A 24918-nucleotide genomic window follows, 5' to 3' on the forward strand; every position below is an offset into this window, starting at 1 on the left:
GTCTGCTTCTCTCACCCTATTTCCTGGAATGATGATGCCTCAGGACTGAATAGAACAGTGATTACAGACATCAGCTTTGTGGAGTTCACTGCACTTATTAATTAAGTATGTTGACAAGCCATGCACAATGAGCACATTTTGGGAAATCTCTGATTATCTGACCATTCTATCTGTAAAAGAATGATTCTCTAGAAAGAATAGTTGAGGAGAACTGTTTGATTTTCTGGGAGAGGAAGTCTTTCCAAACTGAATGAGAACACCAGGGGATTTTGACTTAACCTCTACTCTTTGTTGGGAATTACTACAGTATAATAATAAAAAAAAAGCTAATAGCAGTTTTGTGCAGGTATGAATGAAATCACATCTGGGATTTAGAAGAAAAAAAGTGAACCACAAAATAAAGGGGCTATTAAGACTTATATGAAACATGTTCATCTCCCCCAATTCCACTTGCCTCTGTAGGAGGCAGAGTTCCGAAAGATTTCATTTCTTAAAAAAAATTGGATCAGGATTCTAGGAGAGCATCATAGAAAAATAAAGTAACTAAAAGCATGCTTTCATTTAGGATGCTGGCTTTTGAGATATTTCATATAAAGTGCATTAATCTTTTTGTATTTCTTGTGTGTGTGTGTGTGTGTGTGTGTGTGTGTGTGTGTATGCACATGTCCATGCATACAAATCTATCTAAATGTAAAATATCTATCCTAGTCAGACTGGTCAGACATATACATTTTTACCCTCAAAATGAAAGGAATGTTTTCATCTATTCTTAACTCTATTGTCATTTACTTTATTGAAAATTTCATTGCTGGGAAAATAAAAGATAAAGAATTTTGTCTTGTGACATTACATGGAAATGTCACAAAGCCAATATTTATAACACTGGAGGATTTTTCCTAGGAAAAAAAATGTTATGATTTCTACTGATGGAAAGTATTTGAGAAAAATGACCTTTTAGGTCATTGAAATTTAAAAACCTATTTTCATAGTACTACTACACTTTAGGAAATTTTAATGCAAGAGTGTGTTTTTCACTGTTGGTTTCCTTATCTATCAAAAATTCATCTAATATTGTTCAGTCATTGCTTAACTGTGGCACATCCATTAAAGGTGATGAGAGTTATAACAGAGACCTGCCTGGAGAATCATGTCAGATCTCAATTCCCATTAGCAAATAGAGGATGATTAGATAATTGTAAGTTTACATCTGATTAAAACATGCACTGAAAATTTGAGACAAATATACTGTGGCATGCCAATGAAATTAAAAGAGTTTTGTTTCTCTTGAACTTATGCCCTAGAAGCTCTTTGGATTTTAAGTGATGGTTGCACTATCCATCATTCACTGGATGAATAGCAAACATGGCATCCTAACGTTTTCCATTTTAATTCATGAATTTTAAAATCTTTTTGAGGACTTGAATTTCAATTCAATGTAATAAAGACTTTTCTGTTGCTTGGAACCAACATAAAAAGGAAAGTGAATACTTTGACCAATAATGTGTTTTCTATTATTAGAGCTCTCCAAATATAGATTGATTAATGCCTTGATAGATATTACAGGAACAATTCAATTAACCCTGAGTTTCTGGTTTTGATTTTTTAAAATTTTGGTTTTAGGATTCTATGCTTCATTAATCATTTATAAATAGTATCTTTAAATAGTAATAGTATCTATTATATTTAGATACTACTACAGATGTGTATGTACATTATATATATGTGTATATATATATACACACACACACATATTTCATATATTCATCAGTCCGTTGAATGTTATAACCCTGTACTATACCTTGTAGTCATTAAATTAATATGCTGTTTGCACCTATTCTGTTGCTATATTTGAAAAATTCTTTAAAATATCTTTCTTTTTTTTCCTGAATGTACGTGGTGCCTTCCAAGCTTTGCTCATTTTTGACTCATGAGCATGACTAAGATCTTTATACCTTGTCTGCCTACTAATTTCAGTCTGGAATGACAACAGTAGAGATAAAAATCTCATGTTATCGCTAATTCAACCCATCATCACTAATGTTGGGTTCTGTCTGACCTAGTTTGTTTCATAGAAAATTCTTGAATTAGATAATTCTCAAGGGATATAATATATTCTGTTTTCCCTATAGATAGTTTTTTTGACATATAGATAATTTTACCATTAATACTGATTTTGAAGATAAATAAAAAGTTTTAACTTTTGCAAACATAAACCAAACTTTCCTTTAGAATTTGTGAGAATTTTGTTAAGTTTACTTCCAATTTGTATATGAAAATTCTATATAACAATAAGATCATTTGGGAAATGTTTAATTCTGCAATAGTAAGAGACTTTTAAAAATCAAGAAGTAATAGTCACATAAAAGCAATGTATGTGCTAATCAATAAGATTTCCTATGTATTAAAATGTAAACCCATAAGACCACAAGTTACCTTAACAATAGGTTGTTTTAAGCTACCATTAAAGTTTAGCCATATAAAGACTATTATTTTACAACCTTTTTAAATTACAAAAAATTGCTGCTATAAAGTGCTTGACTATTAAGATTAGTATGAGAGTTTCAGGAGATTGCCTTGTTACCGGCAATTAATGCAAAAACACTCTATGCTTATTTGCATTGAGATAAAATAGTCTTAAAGAAATAGCAGTGAGAGAGTTTTAGGAAGCCAGTGATCTTTGAAAATAATTTTTTAATTTTTTTTTAGTTGTAGATGGACATGATACCTTTATTTAATTTATTTATTTTATGTGGTGCTGAGGATCAAACCCAATATCTCACATGTTAGGCAAACACTATACCACTGAGCTACAACTCCAGCCCAGATACTTGAAAATAATTTTTAAGCATATTTGCTCTTTTTTCTCTGTTTTTCCAAACAAGGTTTAGCCAATCAAATTGCTATTCTTCAATTTTTCAGACAAAGAGCATCTAATAATATTCAAAACAAGTGGGGAAAATGTTGTAATCTCTAAAAGTTGAACAATCAGGAGATTGTTCAGAAAAATAACCTCAGACAATAAGCTAGAGAGTGAACTCTGGCATTATATGCACTTTAATTTTATAGGCTGGAATCTACCCATCAGTTATGAATTAACCATTATTTCTAATGAAATACAGAGTACACTTTTGTTACATCATTGTGAACCAAGTGTTGGTTGCATGCACAATCATGGAAATGAGTCTACAACCATTTCTCAAAAGATTAACTGTGTCTATGTCATTTGGAAATGAGCCAGAGTGACTCACCAGTTTGCATATTATCTAAGGTATCCTCCTGTCTTGGGTGGAGTTTATGCAAGTTAGTCTTCACAGACTTGTAAAAAATCTCAGACATGAACAAGTCCAGTGCTTGTATAAATAGTTAAATTCTATCTGGGAGCTTAAAGCATTCCCTTAAGAGCTTTCTTGGACTGAAAGGTAGTTCTGGATCACAGGCAGTGGCCAGGGTATGATAAATTTAGTTTCATTTCTCAACTTACTTCCTACTAGTTAGATACATTGCATTGCAGGAACAAAAGACTCCCATCTTCCAGGATTCCATTAAGTAATTTTGTGAATTTTCCTTAAGTTTACATTAAAATATGACTTCAATCATTACACAGTTTCGCTTTCACAAATTATCTGGACTAAGCATTTTCCCATCTTCTCTGTTTTTTATGTCTTAACTTTAGTTTCTGAAAAGCCTAAGTCAAGGAAAAATAAGGCCTAGTTCTCAAAAGTTCTGTTTAAGAAAAATAGAATAACCAACAAAATTCCAGGTTCTAGTTTAATGTAAAAGAACATTTTCATTTCAACTTACTTGAAACCGGTAAAAGGTGCCATCATCCTTGAGCGTGAGTACGTGATCTGAGATTGGAAAGAAGTATCCATGGGCAGCCATTAATGTTCCCAAATGGAGCGCCTCCACTGTTTTAGGAAAGCAACACAAAACAAGAACACATAAAACTTTGAAAAACGTGTGTGTGGTTTTTTTTTTTATCATTCATTCAGAAGTGTGTAACATTTTGTTTGCTTCTCCTTGAGCACATTTGTGCATTCAAATTTTTGGCATCTGGAAGCTGGCTTTGTTTGAACTTATTTTTCAGTTCTTTCACACAGAGTACTAACTTGGTTCTGATTTCTATTAGTGAGTGATTATACAGTGACCAGCCTCATCCCATGACTACCCATTCAGGGAAAAATTAAGTTATGGAACAACGACATAAGAGATTTCTTCTGAGTCTTTGGAATCTAGCTTCTTCATAGAAGGGATGTATGTTAATATTCTTCCACAAATAATTCTATTAGGCATTTATATAGTAATTTATACTTTTAAATGTTTCCACTTGCATCACTCCCCTGCCTATTTCTTAGATATCTAATGCTATCAGCAGTTTCTCTAATGACAGGGATCACTATTACTTGATGCTAAAAGGTAATGTTAAGGCATCTAAGACCATTTATGCTGCACTCTTAAGGCAATAGAGTTCTTGGATTGTCCAGTATAGCTTCTACTATTCTATCTTAGATATGGACTAGGAAGACAGTTATTTGACAATTTCAGAACATAATGCTATAATACAGATGGACTCTATATAGATGAACCATTTTTTTCCAACAAAAGAGTTAATAACATTTGGTCAATAGAGTTATTGTTGCATTTAAGCAGGGACAACATGGTATTTATTAGCTTGAGATCTAGAAAATATGGAATTGTGAAAAAATAGTTTTCTAGAACAAAATTAATATATATATTAATATATATTATATATAGAAAATACCAAAATTAGACTTATTTATTTACATATGTTTATATACAATTTATTTATAGATTTGTTTTTGTTTTTTATACAAGTAGCTAAAATGATTTTCTTTAAAATGGTAACTGAACCCACAGACATTCCCTTTCTCCTTCCCTGTTACATTTATATTGGTTAATAATTAATTAACTTAAATTTTTATCTGTCATTAGGTATTGTGATGCTCCTTGTAATGGGTGTATAATACATTTCAAACATTTTAATTGACAGCTTCTTCTACCTCCATCATTTTAATTCCTTGTTCCTGATAATAATAAAGAATAACTATGTAATCTTTCTCTTTGCTATATCCTTGGAAGATTGTTATTAAATGACTCCCTCTTCTTCTCTATACCCCCAATTAAATACCTCCTTGCATAGAATGTTATTTTCTACAAACAGATACATATCAATATCTATAATTGCTATATCCTTTCAATCTAAAGTCAAAGTCTTTTCAAAGCATGTGCTGCTTTCTCCAGCATACCTACATACTTATTAAAACTCTGGAGCTAGTGTGATGTTGTAGGAAGAACAAAACATTTGGAGATCCCAATGTCTCTTGTTATTTAAATTTCCTGTGCCTTCCCCACCTATTAATAAAGGTAATAAGCACATCTTGCCATATTGGCATGAGAAATAGATAAGAACATATGTAATAAAGTTGAATAATGCCTTGTATGCCATAGTAATTAAATGTATGGTAGCTATTGTGTTTCATTATTTATACACTCACTAATTTTTATGATTTTTTAAATTCCAAAGTAATTTAAGGTTATATACTTCCAGCAATTGCCCTTTTCTAAGATGACTAAGAGAAGTTGACAATTCCAAATACTATTTATTTCCACATTCACCTCATTTTTAAAATATCCATACAATTAAAATGGTAAGAGTCTCTATGAGGGCAGCTGGGCCATAACAACAGACAGGTCCTTACAGCTTTGGTCAAGTTATGAATTCCTAGACCACCCTGTCAAGGAAAACTGGGCAAGGCAACATATAACATCCATTGTAGGATTTCAAATTGAGGTGGTTCACTTGTCTTCTTAAAGTCATATTTGTGAATTTAGTCCCAGAATCTGTGGCCTTGGAAAAATAGTCTTAGCATACTTTCCAAAAAGAAATTAAGTTATGACACATAAGGAAGGCTGCAGAGTACAGATAAAATAAAGGGAAACTCAGTTCCCTAGAAAGGGTCAAGAGTTTCTGAACTCTAAATATAGGGAAGAATGGGACTTAAAATAAAGATACCCACAGAAACAACAGAACCAGTTAGGTGTTAAAGTGTTAATGAGAATCAGAAAAATATAATGAAAGTAAATACAGGGAGGTTGCAGAAAAGAAAATGACAAGCTAATGAGCATCAGAACGTTCTTAGTACCCTACATCTCCTTAGATACTAACTCTGCTACAGTTCAGACATTCGTAGGGGCAAGGTTTATGTTTGCAGTTCTTCTTCGTGTAGCAGTGCCATTAAGGCCTATTAGTGGGCCTTAATAAATCCTTGGTGATTGAAAAGATAAAGAGTGAGTTAGCTAGTAATTTATACCTCCTTTTTGAGGTAAAAAAATATTCAATTTTATTTGATTATATATCATCATTTTATTTTCCTTCTAATAAATACACATGATCTATAATTTTATGATTAAGGTGATTGGTTTTGATAATTTGGTATCATGCCTTGTATTCAGTAGAGTTATATTGGTGAGGGTCTATATCTAAGATTAAACTTTAGTTTCTACATGAGTCATACATACCTTGTATAAGGAGGGAAAGTCAAACCACTTGACATAGTATTTAAGAAGACTCATCTTTAACAAGGCTTATAAAATTATTCCAAGGTCTTAGGGAAAATAGAAACCTAGAGAGATTGAGATTACAGGGAACATGGGGCTCCATAGTACAAACTTCAGATGACCTGGCCTCCAGGGCAGAATAAATGACTTGGTGGAAAATCAGGAAGTTGGGGCAAATTTTCTGTTTTGTTTAAGACTATATACTTGGCAGTTTGTCAACAGAAAAAAATAGCTATTGAATCAATATTACTGGGGGATTCCAACATGGCGGTGGGCGCGGAGAGATCAAGTCTCTGACCTCTTCAGCTGTGCGGGCATAGGGAGTCGTAAACAATCTAAATTCTGTTTGCTCAGGATCACTAGGCAATGCTGAACTGACGTGGATCTGGGGCGAACTGTCTGGGCCTCTCAGAACACACACTGAGCCCGGATCGGCTGAATTCAAGCTCCCGTTCGCCTGCTTCCCGCAGACAAACAGCTGTGACTCAGCACTAATCCATCCGGCTGAAACAACTGGTCGGCCCTTCTGTTCCTACGGAGGTAAATGCCAACCGAGCCTTCATAGGTAGTGGCCACAGGTTTGAAACGGGGCTTGGGAGAGACAGTAAGGACCCACCCGTTGCATTGGTCACCTGGCAAAGGGAAACGAACTGTCGCCATTTGCAAGAGATACCACCATGGCAGAGAACTGATGTCACCAGACTGCGGCGGAGGAGATAACTTCATTGAAAACTGCGGCTACAGGTGTGTAATTCCCTAGCCTTCCCTCTCCACACATTGGGGAAACCTTAAGGTCCCCTCCCAGCTCTCCCATAAGGGCCCCTCCCAGCTCTTCCATGAGCGCGATAGCCAGACCGAGGGAATCAGACGTGGCACGGGACGCGCGGTGCAGAACTCCCGGCTATCACTCCCAACAGTGTTGACAACTGAGGTCTCTTGCACCAGCTACCGGGGGCGTGGCTACCACACTTGGCAAGTAAAATTCGCTGAGGATTCTCAGCCCCAAGCTCTACAAACTTAGGGTCTGAGGGAATGGCAAACTCGGAGAGTATGCCCAGTCGTTCATGAAAGCAGGGCTCCCAGGAGCAGCAGACCTGGCGTGTAGCCAGTATTGTGGTGAAAGGGACCCTTGAGAGGGGCCTGGCTAGAGGAAAAGTGGGGAAGTGACTAGACACAAGAGGAGGCCCTAGGCACTCAGGATTGGAGACTCGCCCAGTCTGGGAGGAGGAGCTGCTGCACAGTGATTGGTTCCCGCGTATTGACAGGAGAAACTTGGCCTGGTGGGCACAGCGCCACCTACTGGAAGAGAACTTAATCAAACTCTAAGACTGCATTTATTAGTTTTTTTTTTTCTCTTTTTATGATTTGGGTTTTTTCTTTCATTTTCATTTTTCTTTCTTGTTGTTTTTTAAAATTTTTTGTACAATTTTTTAAAATTTTTTTCTTCTAATTTTAATTTTAATTTTTTTATTATTATTATTTTTTATTTTTTTTCTTTTTTTACTTCATATTTTTTTCTTCTTTTGTCTTTTCAATTTTCTTATTCCCCCTTCCTTGAATTCTACCTTCTTACTCTCATTCTCTTTAGTGACTTCTTCCCTTCCCTTGTAATACCTTTCCTCCCAAGCATCAAATAAATTTATAGCAGTAAACAGTAACTCAGCAGTCAAACCGAACAAGAAGTAACATGAGCAACATGAAAAATCAAGGAAGAAAAGGAGTACAAACAATGCAGGACAGCCTAAATATTCAGGAGGACCTAGAGTCATCAGAAAAATGGTCATATAAAGAACTCAAGGAACACCTTCGACAGATGGAATGGAACCTTAAAGAGGATACGAGACAGCAAATATTCAAGCAGCAAAAGAACACATTGAGAATGAATTACATAAACAGATAAAAGAAGAAGTTAAGCATCTTTATCAGGAGATAGAGATTATAAAAAATAATCAAACAATAATTCTAGAACTGAAGGAAACGATAAACCAAATTAAAAACTCAATTGAGAGTATCACTAACAGACTGGAGCAAGTAGAAGCCAGAATGTCAGATAATGAAGACAAAATATATCTTCTTGAAAAGAGTCTAGCCAACTCAGAAAGGCTGGTAAAAAATCACGAGAAAAACATCCAAGAGTTATGGGATAACATAAAAAAACCAAACTTACGAGTCATCGGGATAGAAGAAGGTACAGATTCAAACCAAGGGAATGAGTAACCTGCTGAATGAAATAATTACAGAAAACTTTCCAGAAATAAAAAAGGAAACAGATATACAAATTGAAGATGCATACAGGACACCAAGCACACAAAATCACAGTAGACCAACGCCAAGACACATTGTTATGAAGATATCCAATATACAGAGCAAAGAAAAAATATTAAAAGCTACAAGAGAAAGGAGACAGATTACATTCAGGGGTAAACCAATAAGGTTAACAAGGGATTTTTCATCACAGACACTGAAAGCAAGAAGGTCATGGAACAATGTATTTCAAACACTGAAAGACAATGGATGCCAACCAAGAATTCTGTATCCAGCAAAATCAAGCTTCAGGTATGACAACGAAATAAAAATCTTTCATGATAAACAAAAGTTAAAAGAATTTGCAGCCAGAAAACCAGCATTGCAAAGCATTTTGAGCAAAACACTACACGAGAAAGAAATGAAAAACAATAACCAAAACCATCAGTGAGAAGTGCCTCGGTAAAGACAGAGGGCGAGGGGAAAGATAATCATGGAGAAACAAACTAAATTTTTTTTAAAAAGGATAAATAATCAAACATGGATGGAAGTACAAACCATATATCAATAGTAACTCTGAATGTTAATGGCTTAAACTCTCCAATAAAGCGACATAGGCTGGTATCATGGATTAAAAAAACAAATCCAACAATATGCTGCCTCCAGGAGACACATCTGATTGGAAAAGACATACACAGGCTGAAGGTGAAAGGATGGGAAAAAATATACCACGCACATGGTCCTCATAAGCAAGCAGGGGTGGCCATCCTCATATCAAATAAAATCAACTTCAAGACTAAGTTAATCAAAAGTTATTTCAGGAAATAGAAAAAGAGGGAGCTCTTCCAAATTCATTCTACGAGGCCAACATCACCCTGATTCCGAAACCAGACAAAGACACCTCAAAGAAAGAAAACTACAGACCAATATCTCTAATGAACCTAGATGCAAAAATCCTCAATAAAATTCTGGCGAATCGAATACAAAAACACATCAAAAAAATTGTGCACCATGATCAAGTAGGATTCATCCCTGGGATGCAAGGATGGTTCAATATACGGAAATCAATAAATGTTATTCACCATATCAATAGACTTAAAGATAAGAACCATATGATCATCTCGATAGACGCAGAGAAAGCATTCGACAAAGTACAGCATCCCTTTATGTTCAAAACATTAGAAAAACTAGAGATAACAGGAACTTTCCTCAACATTGTAAAAGCTATCTATGCTAAGCCTCAGGCTAGCATCATTCTGAATGGACAAAAGTTGAAGGCATTCCTTCTAAAATCTGGAACAAGACAGGGATGCCCTCTCTCACCACTTCTATTTAATTTAGTCCTTGAAATACTAGCCAGAGCAATTAGACAGACAAAAGAAATTAAAGGCATAAAAATAGGAAAAGAAGAACTTAAATTATCACTATTTGCGGACGACATGATTCTATACTTAGAAGACCCAAAAGGATCTACAAAGAAACTACTAGAACTAATAAATGAATTCAGGAAAGTGGCAGGATATAAAATCAACACGCATAAATCAAAGGCATTTCTGTATATCAGCGATAAAACTTCTGAAACGGAAATGAGGAAAAACACTCCATTCACAATATCCTCAAAAAAAAAAAAAAAACTTGGGAATCAACCTAACAAAAGAGGTGAAAGATTTATACAATGAAAACTACAGAACCCTAAAGAGAGAGATAGAAGAAGATCTTAGAAGATGGAAAAATATACCCTGTTCATGGATAGGCAGAACTAACATTATCAAAATGGCGATATTACCAAAAGTTCTCTATAGGTTTAATGCAATGCCAATCAAAATCCCAAAGGCATTTCTTGTAGAAACAGATAAAGCAATCATGAAATTCATATGGAAAAATAAAAGACCCAGAATAGCAAAAGCAATTCTAAGCAGGAAGTGTGAATCAGGCGGTATAGCGATACCAGATTTCAAACTATATTACAGAGCAATAGTGACAAAAACAGCATGGTACTGGTACCAAAACAGGTGGGTGGACCAATGGTATAGAATAGAGGACACAGAGACTAATCCACAAAGTTACAACTATCTTATATTTGATAAAGGGGCTAAAAGCATGCAATGGAGGAAGGATAGCATCTTCAATAAATGGTGTTGGGAAAACTGGAAATCCATATGCAACAAAATGAAACTGAATCCCTTTCTCTCGCCATGCACAAAAGTTAACTCAAAATGGATCAAGGAGCTTGATATCAAATCAGAGACTCTGCGTCTGATAGAAGAAAAAGTTGGCTCCGATCTACATATTGTGGGGTCGGGCTCCAAATTCCTTAATAGGACACCCATAGCACAAGAGTTAATAACAAGAATCAACAAATGGGACTTACTTAAACTAAAAAGTTTTTTTCTCAGCAAGAGAAACAATAAGAGAGGTAAATAGGGAGCCTACATCCTGGGAACAAATATTTACTCCTCACACTTCAGATAGAGCCCTAATATCCAGAGAATACAAAGAACTCAAAAAATTAGACAATAAGATAACAAATAACCCAATCAACAAATGGGCCAAGGACCTGAACAGACACTTCTCAGAGGAGGATATACAATCAATCAACAAGTACATGAAAAAATGCTCACCATCGCTAGCAGTCAGAGAAATGCAAATCAAAACCACCCTAAGATACCATCTCACTCCAGTAAGATTGGCAGCCACTATGAAGTCAAACAACAACAAGTGCTAGCGAGGATGTGGAGAAAAGGGTACACTTGTACATTGCTGGTGGGACTGCAAATTGGTGCGGCCAATTTGGAAAGCAGTTTGGAGATTCCTGGGAAAGCTGGGAATGGAACCACCATTTGACCCTGCTATTGCCCTTCTCGTACTATTCCCTGAAGACCTTAAAAGAGCATGCTACAGGGATACTGCCACATCCATGTTCATAGCAGCACAATTCACAATAGCTAGACTGTGGAACCAACCCAGATGCCCTTCAATAGATGAATGGATAAAAAAAAATGTGGCATTTATACACCATGGAATATTACACAACACTAAAAAATGACAAAATCATGGAATTTGCAGGGAAATGGATGGCACTAGAGCAGATTATGCTTAGTGAAGCTAGCCAATCTCTAAAAACAAATACCAAATGTCTTCTTTGATATAATGAGAGCAACTATGAACAGTGTAGGGAGGAAGAGCTGGAAGAAAAGATTAACTTTAAACAGAGACATGAGAGGAGGGAAAGATAGAGAAAAGGGAAATTGCATGGAAATGAAGGGAGACCCTCATTGCTATACAAAATTACATATAAGAGGTTGTGAGGGGAATGGGAAAATAAACAAGGAGAGAAATGAATTACAGTAGATGGGGTAGAGAGAGAAGTTGTGAGGGAAGGGGAGGGGGGATAGTAGGGGATAGGAAAGGTAGCAGAATACAACAATTACTAATAGGGCATTATATAAAAGTGTGGAAGTGTAACTGACCTGATTCTGCAATCTGCATTTGGGGTAAAATTGGGAGTTCATAACCCACTTCAATCTAATGTATGAAATATGATATGTCAAGAGCTTTGTATTGTTGTGAACAACCAATAAAAAAATAAATAAAAAAAGAATCAATATTACTGAATGAAAGATTAAGTATATTTATGTATAAATGGCCCACCAAGAATACAAAAAACAGTGCTATATGGAAAAATGCCAATCTAATTATTTTGTGTTGTGATTATGGACAGCTTGCAGAACTCTTCTGAGATAATATAGATGTTCATATTGTCTTTTCAGAATACTTTCATAGGCTTTTGAAGTGGGGCCATTGTAGCACTGTAGCTATTTTGTGATAGGAAAAGATAATGATGATATTAATGGCATAAATGACACTAAGATCTGAGAGTGGCTTTGAGTCATATTCTCATGATTGACTTGTTTATTTTCAGTGATAAACATGGAGACACAATATCCTGTGATCTAACTACTCCTAAATTTCAGCATCATCTTAATTTAATAAGAACCTGAGAGATGACTGACAATCTTGGAACAAAGTATTGAAAGATTTTAATGAGTAATCCATTGAGATGGCTCTCCCAACAAAGGTATACCAGATGGCTCAGCAACATTATTCTTCCCAGCAAAATAATCACTAATTAATCTTCTTCAACATGTGTTATTTGCCTTGCCCACACAGCTAAAGTTCAACAACAAACCTACCAAGAAACTCCAGTTTAATTTTTGTTTGGATATCCAACACATAAGCATAATGAGAAATAAAAATTCATCTTAAAAGAACGGTTACTATGTAAATAGCCTTGTGCAACTTTGGGAAGCTCTATGCATTCATAGCATTATTTCACCTCAAACCCTGAAGCAACAGAATTATCAACAAACTTTAAAAGTAAAGAGAATTCTATATAGCATAACTTTCTTTGACCACAACTACTTCAAAATGTTAATGAAGAGCATATTATAAAATAGGTTTGAGTACTTCAGTATAAAGTGCTCTATATTTATTAATAATTTAAAAAATAAGTACTGTTTTTCTTGTCTAGAGACTCAACTTTTAGTAGCTTCAGCCCCTCCTAAACATAACTCATAATTCTGAAATGATAAAAATACTTCCAAATCAAGAAAATAATAATCAAAAATAGTTCTCACTAAATCCTAAATTGTTGTTCCTGACATATGCTATTTGCTTTTATTTTAAGTGAATGGACCTAAAAATATGATTGTTTTATTTCCAACCCACATCATAAATGTAATTAGTGTATAGGGAGAATTATTTTAGAAGAAAATCTAAAGAGAAAAAAATGACAGTGGTTGATATGATATTAAGGAAATAAAAATACTAAAAAGTAGACAAACGTGAATTGCTTAATAGTAAAATAACAGGCATTCATCAGGATGATTCTGAGTCATAAAGGAAAGATTCTGTTGGACTTATTTTTTTAAGAAAGTCATCTCAGAAATCCTTCAAAATGTTATCATTTTTTTTCTTTTTTTAGAATTGGCATTTGAAAAGGTATGATTAGTCATGTGGAAAACTCAGATATGAAGAACATTTTATTCTGTAACAAAACTAAATGAAAATGGACTACTACCATATTTAAGAATTTATGAAATAAATCTATTTTCTCAATAGTAGAAATATTGAAATAAGTATCTAGGCTAAGAACAGATAATTTCCATGTAGAAAAATCAAGTGCCATTCAGTTGTTTGCAATCAAGAATCAGGATAACAAAGTGATTAGTGAATAATAATAAAGTGATAAAAAACAGATGACATAAAACAGATTCTGTTTGGGAGAGATACAACAGAATCATAATTTAAGTCAACACCAAGAAATGTACTTGGTAACTAATACAAGTAAATACTTTTTTTCAGATAAAAGAGCAGAAATCGGACACTGTGCCAGTTCACAGCCTAAGTTCAAATCCTAGCTCTCTCATTTGTTAGCTGTATAGACTTCCAATTTCTGGGCCTTGACACGTAAGATGACATTAATAAAATACTGATGTCAAAGGTTTGTTTAGATAATATGTATAATGCACATAAAGCAATGACTGCCATGTCAAAGTGCTCCAAAGATGTGAGCGATTATCAGTTGACCTAATCTAGTTCAGAAGAAAAGAGGGAAACTAGTAGCTGGTGTTGTAGGTCTAGGCTTCCCAGTTATACTAAACACTTTCAACTCAACTCTATTTAAAGTTGCTCAGTTGATCAAAACTAAAAAGTCTTTTGTGTGCTGATGATGAGCCTGCTAGGAATACACCTAAATTTTTTTGTAGGAGGAAAGAACACTAACAAAATCCCAAAGAAAGGTATCATAGTAATAGCAAAATATTTCCAAAGGCAACATATTCTACACACTGGGCTTTTACTAAACCAAAATATGAATGGCAAATGCTAATGAGGAAACACCACTGGCTAGGACAGAGGCAGGAAAGATGCTATAAGGACATCCGGAACCTGACTATGTTGAGGAATGACAGGCTCAGAAAGAGCACAGGATAGCAGACAGAGTGGAGGTAAATTCTTAGGAAAGAATGAGATTTTCCCAGGACCAAAGAAAATTGACATGTTAAAAAAAAAGGCACTGAGAGTGACAGATGATCATAAATCAAAACTCCTGGTCACACACACAGTAGATGAGCCTAGTTGTCTAATATCAGACTCCTTAGGAAATTTCTCAGATAAAAGGCTGGCGTTAAAGCTCAGTGGTACAGCGCTCGCCTAGCATGCATGAGGCACTGGGTTCGATTCTCAGCACCATATAAAAGTAAAATAAAGATATTGTGTCCACCTAAAACTGAAAAAATAAATATTTTAAAAAAAGAACAATGCTGAAATTAGAGAAAGAAACTATCCATGTAATATTAATGTAGAGAAGTATTTTAGATTTATTTTAAATAATCTATATAAGCATTATCATTTCCCAGATGTAGACATTCCTCAGTATGATTCGTAGTTCCATCATTTCATAAAATGAACTGCATTATAATAAGATTTTGTTATATTTATATGGGTGTAAGTTCATAGGAAAGTATTCAGGTGAGAGAAAAATTATGCTGAGTTTGCCCAAGTACAGTGTAATGAAACTATGACAATCACAAAAGACAATAGTAAATTATAGTGGAAAACAACATCTCATCTAAAATTTAGCATGCACTCTGTACTATTTCCATCAGTCAATCTGGCTTAATGAGTTGGAAGAAGGTGGGGTGTCCTGTTAACTTTTTAATAGAGGAGTTTCTCCACCATGGATTGCTTCAAATCAGAGAGAGCACAGGCTGCAGAATTAGTACTTGTACGTATCACAGGAAAACATGCTTCACTGCAACTTCTGGGACTTGACTTCTAATCCTAGTGTTTTCTATACCACATATTATGAGTAAGTCACCTCATCTCTTTTGACCTTACAGTTGGCATCTGCAAATACAGCACAAAATCTTTCCAACTCTCATTTCATGACATGGTAGGCACTCAAAACACAAGCTGTGAAGTTGTGGCAGAGAAATTGACCTTTACTTGTTCTCCTTGCAGCAAAGGAAAATGTATTTATTTTTCCTCCCTCAGACACTTTTGTCATTGGCCAGGTCCCAGTACTTCAAAAATAAATAAAAAATGTATAGCATGAAATGTAAGAGCAGATTTTAAATTCAGTTTCTTGAAAATCAATCCTCATGTTGATCAAGTGCTACAGTATGGAGTTTTGTGTACACACAGCAATTTTAGTAATTATTCCAAATAGACAACAACTGAATTTATGTGTTCTATTTATATATTTTTAAAAATTGCTTGTACAAATGTACACATGATTTCAATTAACACTGAGGAATGCACTAGGTAATTAATATAAGTGGATACTTTTCCAAACAAAGGAATGGAGAACAGAGTATTGCACAATAACAAGTTCCATTCAACAAAATGCCCTGAATATATTTGGTTAAAATATCAGATGTCATTCCTAAAAAGTAACCAATGTAGTCTTCTGATAATACCTGCTAATAGTCTTTATTTAAAAAAAATCATTATTCCTTAAGTATTCCTTAATGATATTTAAACTATGATGAAGTATAAGGGCAATTTTGAAGCTATAGCTTCATTGAATCAGTTATTATAGCAGTTGGGAATAAAACCAAATGAAATGTACTTTTCTCTGTATTTTACAAAAATAAATGCTTCAACTAGCTAAAGATTGTGGGACATCAGGATTGAAGTCTGCAACTATTTAAATAAATTTTCTGACATTGTGTCCTTTTAAAAATGTCAGTTTTGGGGGTCTGGGGATGTGGCTCAAGTGGTAGTGCACTCGCCTAGCATGCGTGAGGCACTGGATTCGATTCTCAGCACCACATAAATGTAAAATAAAGATATTGTGTCCACCTTAAAAAAACTAAAACAATAAATATTTTTAAAAATTTTCAGTTTGCATAAGCACATAAACATCGATGTTTTTTAATATCTGTGTCTATATGTTGGTGTATGTCTATTTTAGAGAACAAAGAAATGTGGGAATAAGTGACTTATAAAAATAACTAGATTTTAATATATAGTATATTCCATAGACCTAACTGATAGAGAACAACTTTGTTAAATATTTTGGATATAATGGTTGGTGAGTTTACTAAGTACGACATTTAAAAACATTGTTTTCTGTTTAAATCAAGTACAATATTTTATTCACAAGTTGATCTTAATTTTGAATACCACAACTATGACCATAGCAAAGAAGTAACACTAAGACTCAGATTTCTGATGAAGAAATATATGTGAGTTATTAAAAGAATTATCATACACCACCGAAATTTCTCTATTTTTTCTACAGCAGAATTTAAATCTCTAATGTTAGCATCAGAAACTATGCCAAAAATATTGTATGGTTTAGATATGAGATGTCCCCTAAATACTTCTGTGCTAATGTAGGAAGTGAAATGATTAATTATGAGAGCCATAATCTAATCAGTTCATTCTAGTTTTAATGGACTAAGTAGCAATTATAGGCAGGTGGGACAAGGCTGAAGGAGGTAGGTCATTGGGGGCAAGACTTGGGATGGTTCATCTTACCTATAGCCTTTTTCCCTTTTTCTTTTCTTCCTGGCTGCCAAGATAGGAGCAGCACTCCTCACTATGCCCTTTTGCTATGATGTTCTGCCTCACCTGGGGCCCAGAGTAATGGAATCCGCCCATCATATACTGAACCTCTGAAACTGTGAGCCAAAATAAACTTTTCCTCCTCTAAGTTGTTCTTGTCTGATATTTTAAATAACAAATAAATAAAAAATAGTATTTTGCTTTATTTTCAACCAATTTGAGTTGCTATATTATACTGAATTTTAGACAAAATGAATATAGGCAGTTGCTGACTTATGATTTGTCAATTCTACAATATTGTGAAAGTGATGTGTATTTAGTAGAAATCATACTTCAAATTTTGAGTTTTGGTATTTTCCTGGGCTAGCAATATATGTGGTGTAATGCTTTCTCATAATGCTCAACTACAGGTTGATGTGAATTTTCTAACACATTTAAGGTCGGTTAGGCTAAGGTTTGGTGTAAGGTAGGTTAGATGTATTAAATCCATTTCAACTTCCAATATTTTCAACTTATGATAGGTTGAGGAGCATCTGTATAGAATATGAGTGTAATAAAAAACCATTCAGAATTGTTAGTGAAGTCCTCAAGAACAGGTGAATTACAATAGGCATGGAAGGATTTGGGACTAGTGATAAAGAATGAAGTCCTTTAATTTTTTATTAATTCTCCTAAAAAAATGTTTTCTCACCATTCTTAATTTGTTTCCTATGCTTATCTTGTGGAATTCAAAAAATCACTTTCTTTTTTATTTCTCTTACTTCCTACAGCATAATTTATATCAGACTTTATTAATTTATTTAATGTCTCCTTTATTCATCCATCTATTCATCATCTCTATTCATTCTGTTATCTATCAGAAGACTTTTCATTTTCTGCTTGGTTTTAGGTACTTGACTATATACTATACACATACAAGTGAATATGATAGTCTCTCTTCCTCTACCTTTAAGAGATTAATAATGCAGTAAAAGATACTATTCTTTAAAAATGAAAACTATGATTTCTGGCTTCACCTAAGACACACAAAGAACTTAGAAGTTGTCACTCCCATCCTTACAATAAGCGAAAGCTTATCAAATGAAAATCAACTGCTTTTATTAGAACAGATAAGTAAAATTAGAGGGCAAACTCCAACCCTCAAATCTGCAGAGAGGTTCATCCAAACATATACCCAAGATGTATTTACTTGGAGCAGTAGCTATTGTGTCCATAAATAGATAGAATCAATAAAATAGCTATTTAACAAAGGGGTTGAGGCTTATTGTGAACTTGTCTGGGATAAAGAACTCTAGAAGCTCATAATCTTAGCCTTGTGCTTTCATGAACTAGGCTTCCAGGATTCTCACCAGAATTTCATAGTGAAAATTCAAGAAAGACCCCTCCTAACTCACCGCACTAAACACTTCAGTTTCTATTACTTAAAAGAAAATGTCCAGCCTTCAGTGAAAAATTATGAAGCATGTAAAAAGGAATTATGAAGCATGTAAAAAGGCATGAGAGGAGAAAAAATAATCATTAAAACCAAACTTGGATAGTATACAGAAGTTGGAATTATCAGACAAGGAATTTAAAATTATTATTTTTAATTTGTTCAAGTCTCTATTGGAAATGGTTGAATGCTTTAAAAATAGATGGATAATGTAAGCAAAGAGATTTTTAGAAAGATATTCCAAGAAGGAATCAAACAGAAATTCTAGAAATAAAAAGCTCTGTAACAGATTTTTGTTTTTTAAATGCCTTCCTGGACTCATTAGTAGACTGTACAAGGCAGAGGAAAGAATCAGTGTGCTTGACAATAAGTCATTAGAGACTTTCCAGAGTGAAATTCAAAGAGACAGCACAATGACAGAGAGGGAAAAGGAGAGGAATAAAACAAAGCGTTCAAGAACTTTGGGACAATATCAAATGTTGTGTCATAACAAATTGGGAAATCAGAAGGAGAGGAAAGAGTACATAGCAGAAAAACATTTAAATAGTAACAGCTGAAAACTTTGTAAAATTTAGGACAAATGTCAAACTGCAGATCCAGGAAATTCACCTAATAACTGGAAAGATAAGACAAAGAAATCAAACTTAGAGTTTGCAGAAAATCAAAGAAAAAGAACAAAAACTGAATGTAAGTAGAGAGAAAGAAAAAGAAAAAGAAAAAAAAAAGAATCCTAAGCATATAAATTACAGTGGGCTACTTTTCATCAGAAATCACACAGGCAAAAAAAAAAAAAAAATGCAGTGAAATATTTAGAGTGTTTAAAGGAAAAAAAAAAAAAACTTCACCAAATAAAACATTCAATAAAATTATACTTTAAAATAAAAAAGAAATAAACATTTTCTTTGACGGGCAAAGACTAAGGGATTATATCACCAATGGGTCTGAACTATGGTTTGAATATTTATCCCCTCCAAAACTTAATTTGAAATTTAATTATATTTATAGCCAAAGGACTGTAAAATTCTATTTATATGACATTCTAGAGAAAAATAAACTTATAGAGATGGTTAAACATGGTATCCCCAGGGATTTTTTGAGTGAATAGGTAAAACACATGAAATATTTTTAGGGTGATTAGTCTATTCCATATAAATTCAGAGGTGGAAATATGACACTGTGTGTTTGTCAAGGACACACAGCATTATTACATTACAAAAGACAACCTTAACGGAGATGATAAAATATGACTTAGGGAATTGAGGAATCTTCAGAGAGAATTGGGAATACAATGAAAGTCTAATTATATTAAAATATGTGAAACAACCTTGTGGAAGTGGAAACAACTTTGACTTAAGTAACAATACACATAAGTCTTTAAAGTCTAAAGGCAAAAACAACTATTCATAAACACTGTGCTCGAGTTGAGGTATGGGCTAATCATTTTGATAACCACCATTTTATTTATGCTACCATGGAACAAATATGTAAATGAATGGCAAATGATGTTAACTAATCTCCCTCATATGGGAGGTTATACTGAAATAAGAAAAGAAAACTATATGATAATGAACTAGATTTGGACACATCAGTATTAGCACTTGTTCACCTTGATATAGATACAGATGCTTGTTATGGAAATTTTTATAGATGGATATACACATGGATTCGTACAAGCACATATATTTCCTTAATGTGCCAACACGGAGGACTGAGAAGAAACTATGCAAACAGAAATGAGCACACTTAGGCCTCAGTTTATATTTTCCAATAAAAGGTCCTATAACTTCTGGGAGAAATGATGAAATCTAGGACTAAGGCAGAAAATGTACCTGAGCCTGGAACATCTTGCATTGTCAGAAAGTAAGGAATGGATTAAAACAAACCACAAAAGTAAAACTTAAAGACAAACAAAGAAAACTCCCACAAGTGTGGAGGAATTTCAAAGAGACACAGAAGCGAACTGAATTTCCATGGTCAAAGATGAAACTATTTTAGGGCTGGGGATGTGGCTCAAGCGGTAGCACGCTCGCCTGCCATGCGTGCGGCTCGGGTTCGATCCTCAGCACCACATACCAACAAAGATGTTGTGTCCGCAGAGAACTGAAAAATAAATATTAAAAATTCTCTCTCTCTCTCCCCTCTCTCACTCTCTCTTAAAAAAAAAGATGAAACTATTTTAGCAAAAAAAAAGTAGTACTGCACCATAACACAAAGTATTAAAAAAAAATCCACAAGTTAATGCTGCTATAAATAAATGTTAGATACATAAATAAACAGGGAGAATAGACAAAGCTCCTCTGCTAAACAATTATATAAAATTTATGTAGATACTACTCTGTGGATGAAGTAGAGTATAATTTCTTGCTCCTAATGTTTGAGCTATACTAAGCAACTTCTTTCCAGAGTACACATCAACAGCAATAAGCATAAATGCATATTATTGACCAAAAGAAGGCAGTCTAAAAAAGACTGCATAGGACTGCATTCACAAAGCATTCTAGAAAAGGAAAAACCAGAGAGATGGTAAATAGATCAATGGCTCTCTGGCACAATGAAATTGCCACTTACCTCTGTGGTAACAAAACCAAAGCAAACCAAAAAACATAAACTCAGCCTAATCATGAGAAAAAAGTTAAACAAATATAAATTCATGAAAATTTTACAAAATCTATGAGCAGTCTGATGCAAAATCGACATGGTCATCAAAATAAGGGAAATCTGAGAAACTCTCACAGTATAGAGGAGCCAAAGGAGACATGACAACTAAATGTGATGTGTAGTTAGAGATGGGATCCTGGGGCTGGGGATGCAGCTTAGTGGTAGGGTGCTTGCCTAGCATGTACAAGGCCCTGGGTTCAATCCCTAGTACAGGGGAAGAAAAAAAAAAAGATGGATCTTGAAACAGAAAAAAAGACTTTATGCAAAAACAAGGGAAATTTGAATCAAGTGTGGACATCAGTTAATATTAACTAATATTAAATTCTGTAATTAACATTAACTCAGTTAATATTCATATTAACCAGTGTCAAAGCTGGTTCATTAATTGTGACAAAGAAATCATACTAATGCAAGATATTAATAATATGGAAAACTGAAGGTGAGATTTATAAAAACTCTGTGTTATTTAGTGATTTTTCTGCAAAGCAAACATAACCTAAGATTTAAGAAATTACAATAAAATATTATTTGCTCCAAAACCTATAGTGAAGTTCTGTGCAGGACATTAAAGGAAAAAAAAATAGAATGGAGTCAGAGAATGTTTTACAAAAATGGTGAACCTTTCTTGAATTTTGTCTTGAAGAATGTGTAGAATCTACTGAGGAAGAGGGCATCAAAAAAACAGAAGAATTCATGCAAAAGCCCTGCAACATGTGGTAGCTGGACACATCTGAAGAAATGTTGTTAATTTGGCATAACTATAAGGTGAGAACCATCAGGCTAGAGAAGGAGAGAGGGCTCTGTCTTGAAGTCTTTATTCCTATCTGTTCCTCTGAGGAGGAAGATCCTTTGAAACTTGGAAATTGATAAAACAGTAATAGCTACATTCATTTGTTTCTACTGTGTTAGATACTTAGCTGCATAGTCTTTGATCCTTACAACAAATACAATGTTAGAGTTTGTTCTTTAAAAGATCATTCTCCAAATCTGGAAGAGAGAGAAGAAAACGAGGCTGGAGGCTTTTTGGGGAGTTAACAGACACACCTTTTCATCTCTTCTTGTCTATTGGCTTTCTTCTGTGTACCTGAAAACTATTCTAGCTCTTCACATTATTGAATAAGACATGCTTTGATTGTGGTCAGTCTCTCTTTGTCCATCACCCATCTCACTGCTTAATGAGGGCTTGTAGGTCAGCTTTCATTGTTCCTCCATAGAGAAGCTGCTCCTCAGGACTCACCCTGCCTTGACAACAGATGAACTAGTTCTTTCAAACTGGATAACTTAGTAGCGTAGAGCAGGCTGGCCTTCTCTTCTGCGCCTTAATTCCAGCATTTATATATGTCCAGAAAATTCCTTCTTGTTTCCTTCTTGACTAGCTGAGATTTTGTCTAATCCCCTGTGTCTGCTCCAATATAGTGCTCTCTAATGAGGCCTACCAGAGACTCCCAGGAGTGACCTCTCCCTCCAGTGAGACCTGAAGGCCTGGTATCTTCCACTGTAACTAATTGGGTGCTGGTATTAGTATTTCTTATGATTTCATAAAGACCTTGAGAGTTGGGAACTGTACATAAACTCTCTTTGTTTTTTTTTTTTCCATCTGACACATGTACAATATATCAATTGAAGAGAAAATAAGGTAATGGAATGTGATTTTTTAACATTAAAAGGAAACATTTCCTTTAGTGTTTCTTTGATACTTATAATAAATACCCATTTTACTTTGATACATGATATATTTAGTTTGCTTTAATGGAATTGACATATTACTTTTCAAAGGATGAATTCAAAGCATCAATGTTTTGATTGAAGGTGCTATGTAATAGTTGTTCTGAGAATTAATAGGAAATGTCATTTTTATATAAGAATTCTAGATTAGATATATTTTACCTTAAAAATATCACCCCATTTAATCTAACAAGTCTTGAGAGCATATTAAATTTCAAAATCAATACAATGTAGGAGACTTTAAATGGCATCTTCTCTGTTGTTTTTTCAGAAGTAAATTTTTATTATTTGTTTTAAATTGACCGATAAAATAGTGTATTTCTTTTGTACAATAGAGTGTTTTGAAGTGTGTACACTGTGTATACATAGTGTGTATACAGACATTGTAGAATGTTTCAATCTAGTAATTAATATATGTACTACCTCATACAGTTGTTGTTTTTATGCTGAAAATACTTTTCATCCACTCAGCATTTTTAAGGAATACAGTATATCATCAATAGCAATAATTACCATTTATAGCAGATCTTTTGAACTTATTTGTCCCAACTGTAATTTTGTATTCTTTGGCCAGCCTTATCCTAACCCACCTTCTAACAATTCCATTCTCTACTTTTAGGAGATGAGCTTTTTTAGATTCCTCATAGGACTGAGGTGATATGGAATTTGTCTTTCTGTGCCTAGATTATTTCACTTAACACAATGTTCTCCAGGTTCATCCATATTGTTGCAAATGAAAGGATTTCATTCTTTTATTTTTAAGGCTAAATAGTATTCCTATGCGTGCACACATGTGTATGTGTGTCCCATATTTTTTTTTATACATTCCTCTATTGGTAGACACAAAATGACTTCATCTCTTAGCTATTGTGAACATGGGAGTGCAGAGGTCTCTCTAATGTACTGATTTTACTTCCTTCAAATATGTACCCAGTAGTAGGATTCCTGAATTCCTCAGTAAAACTTTAGTTCTATTTTTAATTTTTTATGTATTCCACAATGGCTATACTAAGTTACATCATCTTCTCTCTTTTTTTATTACCATTTAGTGTGAGCACAAAATTATTTCAACCTGCCAGTCTATATTTTAAAATGCAAACACATGCTTAGGTACATCTGAAATGTAAAATGGTTAAAGGATTAATTTGTTTTTCTTACAGAAGTCTTTCAACCCAATTATAAAAATCAAGTAAAAAAAATCAGTAGATTCATGAAACTTGAGATGAAACTCATGGAACTTGAGACTTACCCATCCCCTGCCTTAGTTATCTGAACTACCTTATGTCATCTGACACACTTATGAAATAAGGTTATTCTTCCACAGAAAGAAATGCTAGCTTTCCTAATAGAAACCTGAAAACAAAATTTTAGAGGAAACTAACTGAAATAAATTCTGAAAGTGAGAATTTATAAAGCAGAACTGCTTGAGACCTAATTATGCTGATATGCAAAAGCATCTTTTTCACATAAAATGTTATTAATGATATTCAGTCTAATTTGCAAAGATATCTGACTAGAATGATATGCTAAGTGCAATTATGAGTAAAGATAGGTTAAATCATAGAATTTATGTTAATTATTTTAATACTTTGGCACTTTCAGAATTTGAATTTGAGTGTTAGGAGAAGCTTTGAAATTGAGATAAGAAGACAAAGTTATAAATGGTAAATAATCAATTCCATATTTTTCATTGAAACAATAATAAG

At 34.0% G+C, this 24918-nt stretch overlaps 1 protein-coding gene across 2 annotated transcripts in view; it reads right to left on the reverse strand.

The window, feature by feature from the left end:
• The window catches only part of RGS7 (regulator of G protein signaling 7), a 486456-nt gene that overhangs the window by 118366 nt on the left and 343172 nt on the right, over nucleotides 1–24918 (reverse strand). For both annotated transcript variants that reach the window (XM_081300308.1, XM_081300309.1), the window contains exon 5: nucleotides 3802–3908. In XM_081300308.1, the coding sequence (XP_081156434.1) occupies nucleotides 3802–3908 (107 nt within the window). The remainder of the gene's footprint in view (nucleotides 1–3801; nucleotides 3909–24918) is intronic.

The sequence above is a fragment of the Spermophilus citellus genome (genome assembly GCF_964194105.1).
Source record: "Spermophilus citellus genome assembly, chromosome: 6".
NCBI lineage: Eukaryota > Metazoa > Chordata > Mammalia > Rodentia > Sciuridae > Spermophilus > Spermophilus citellus.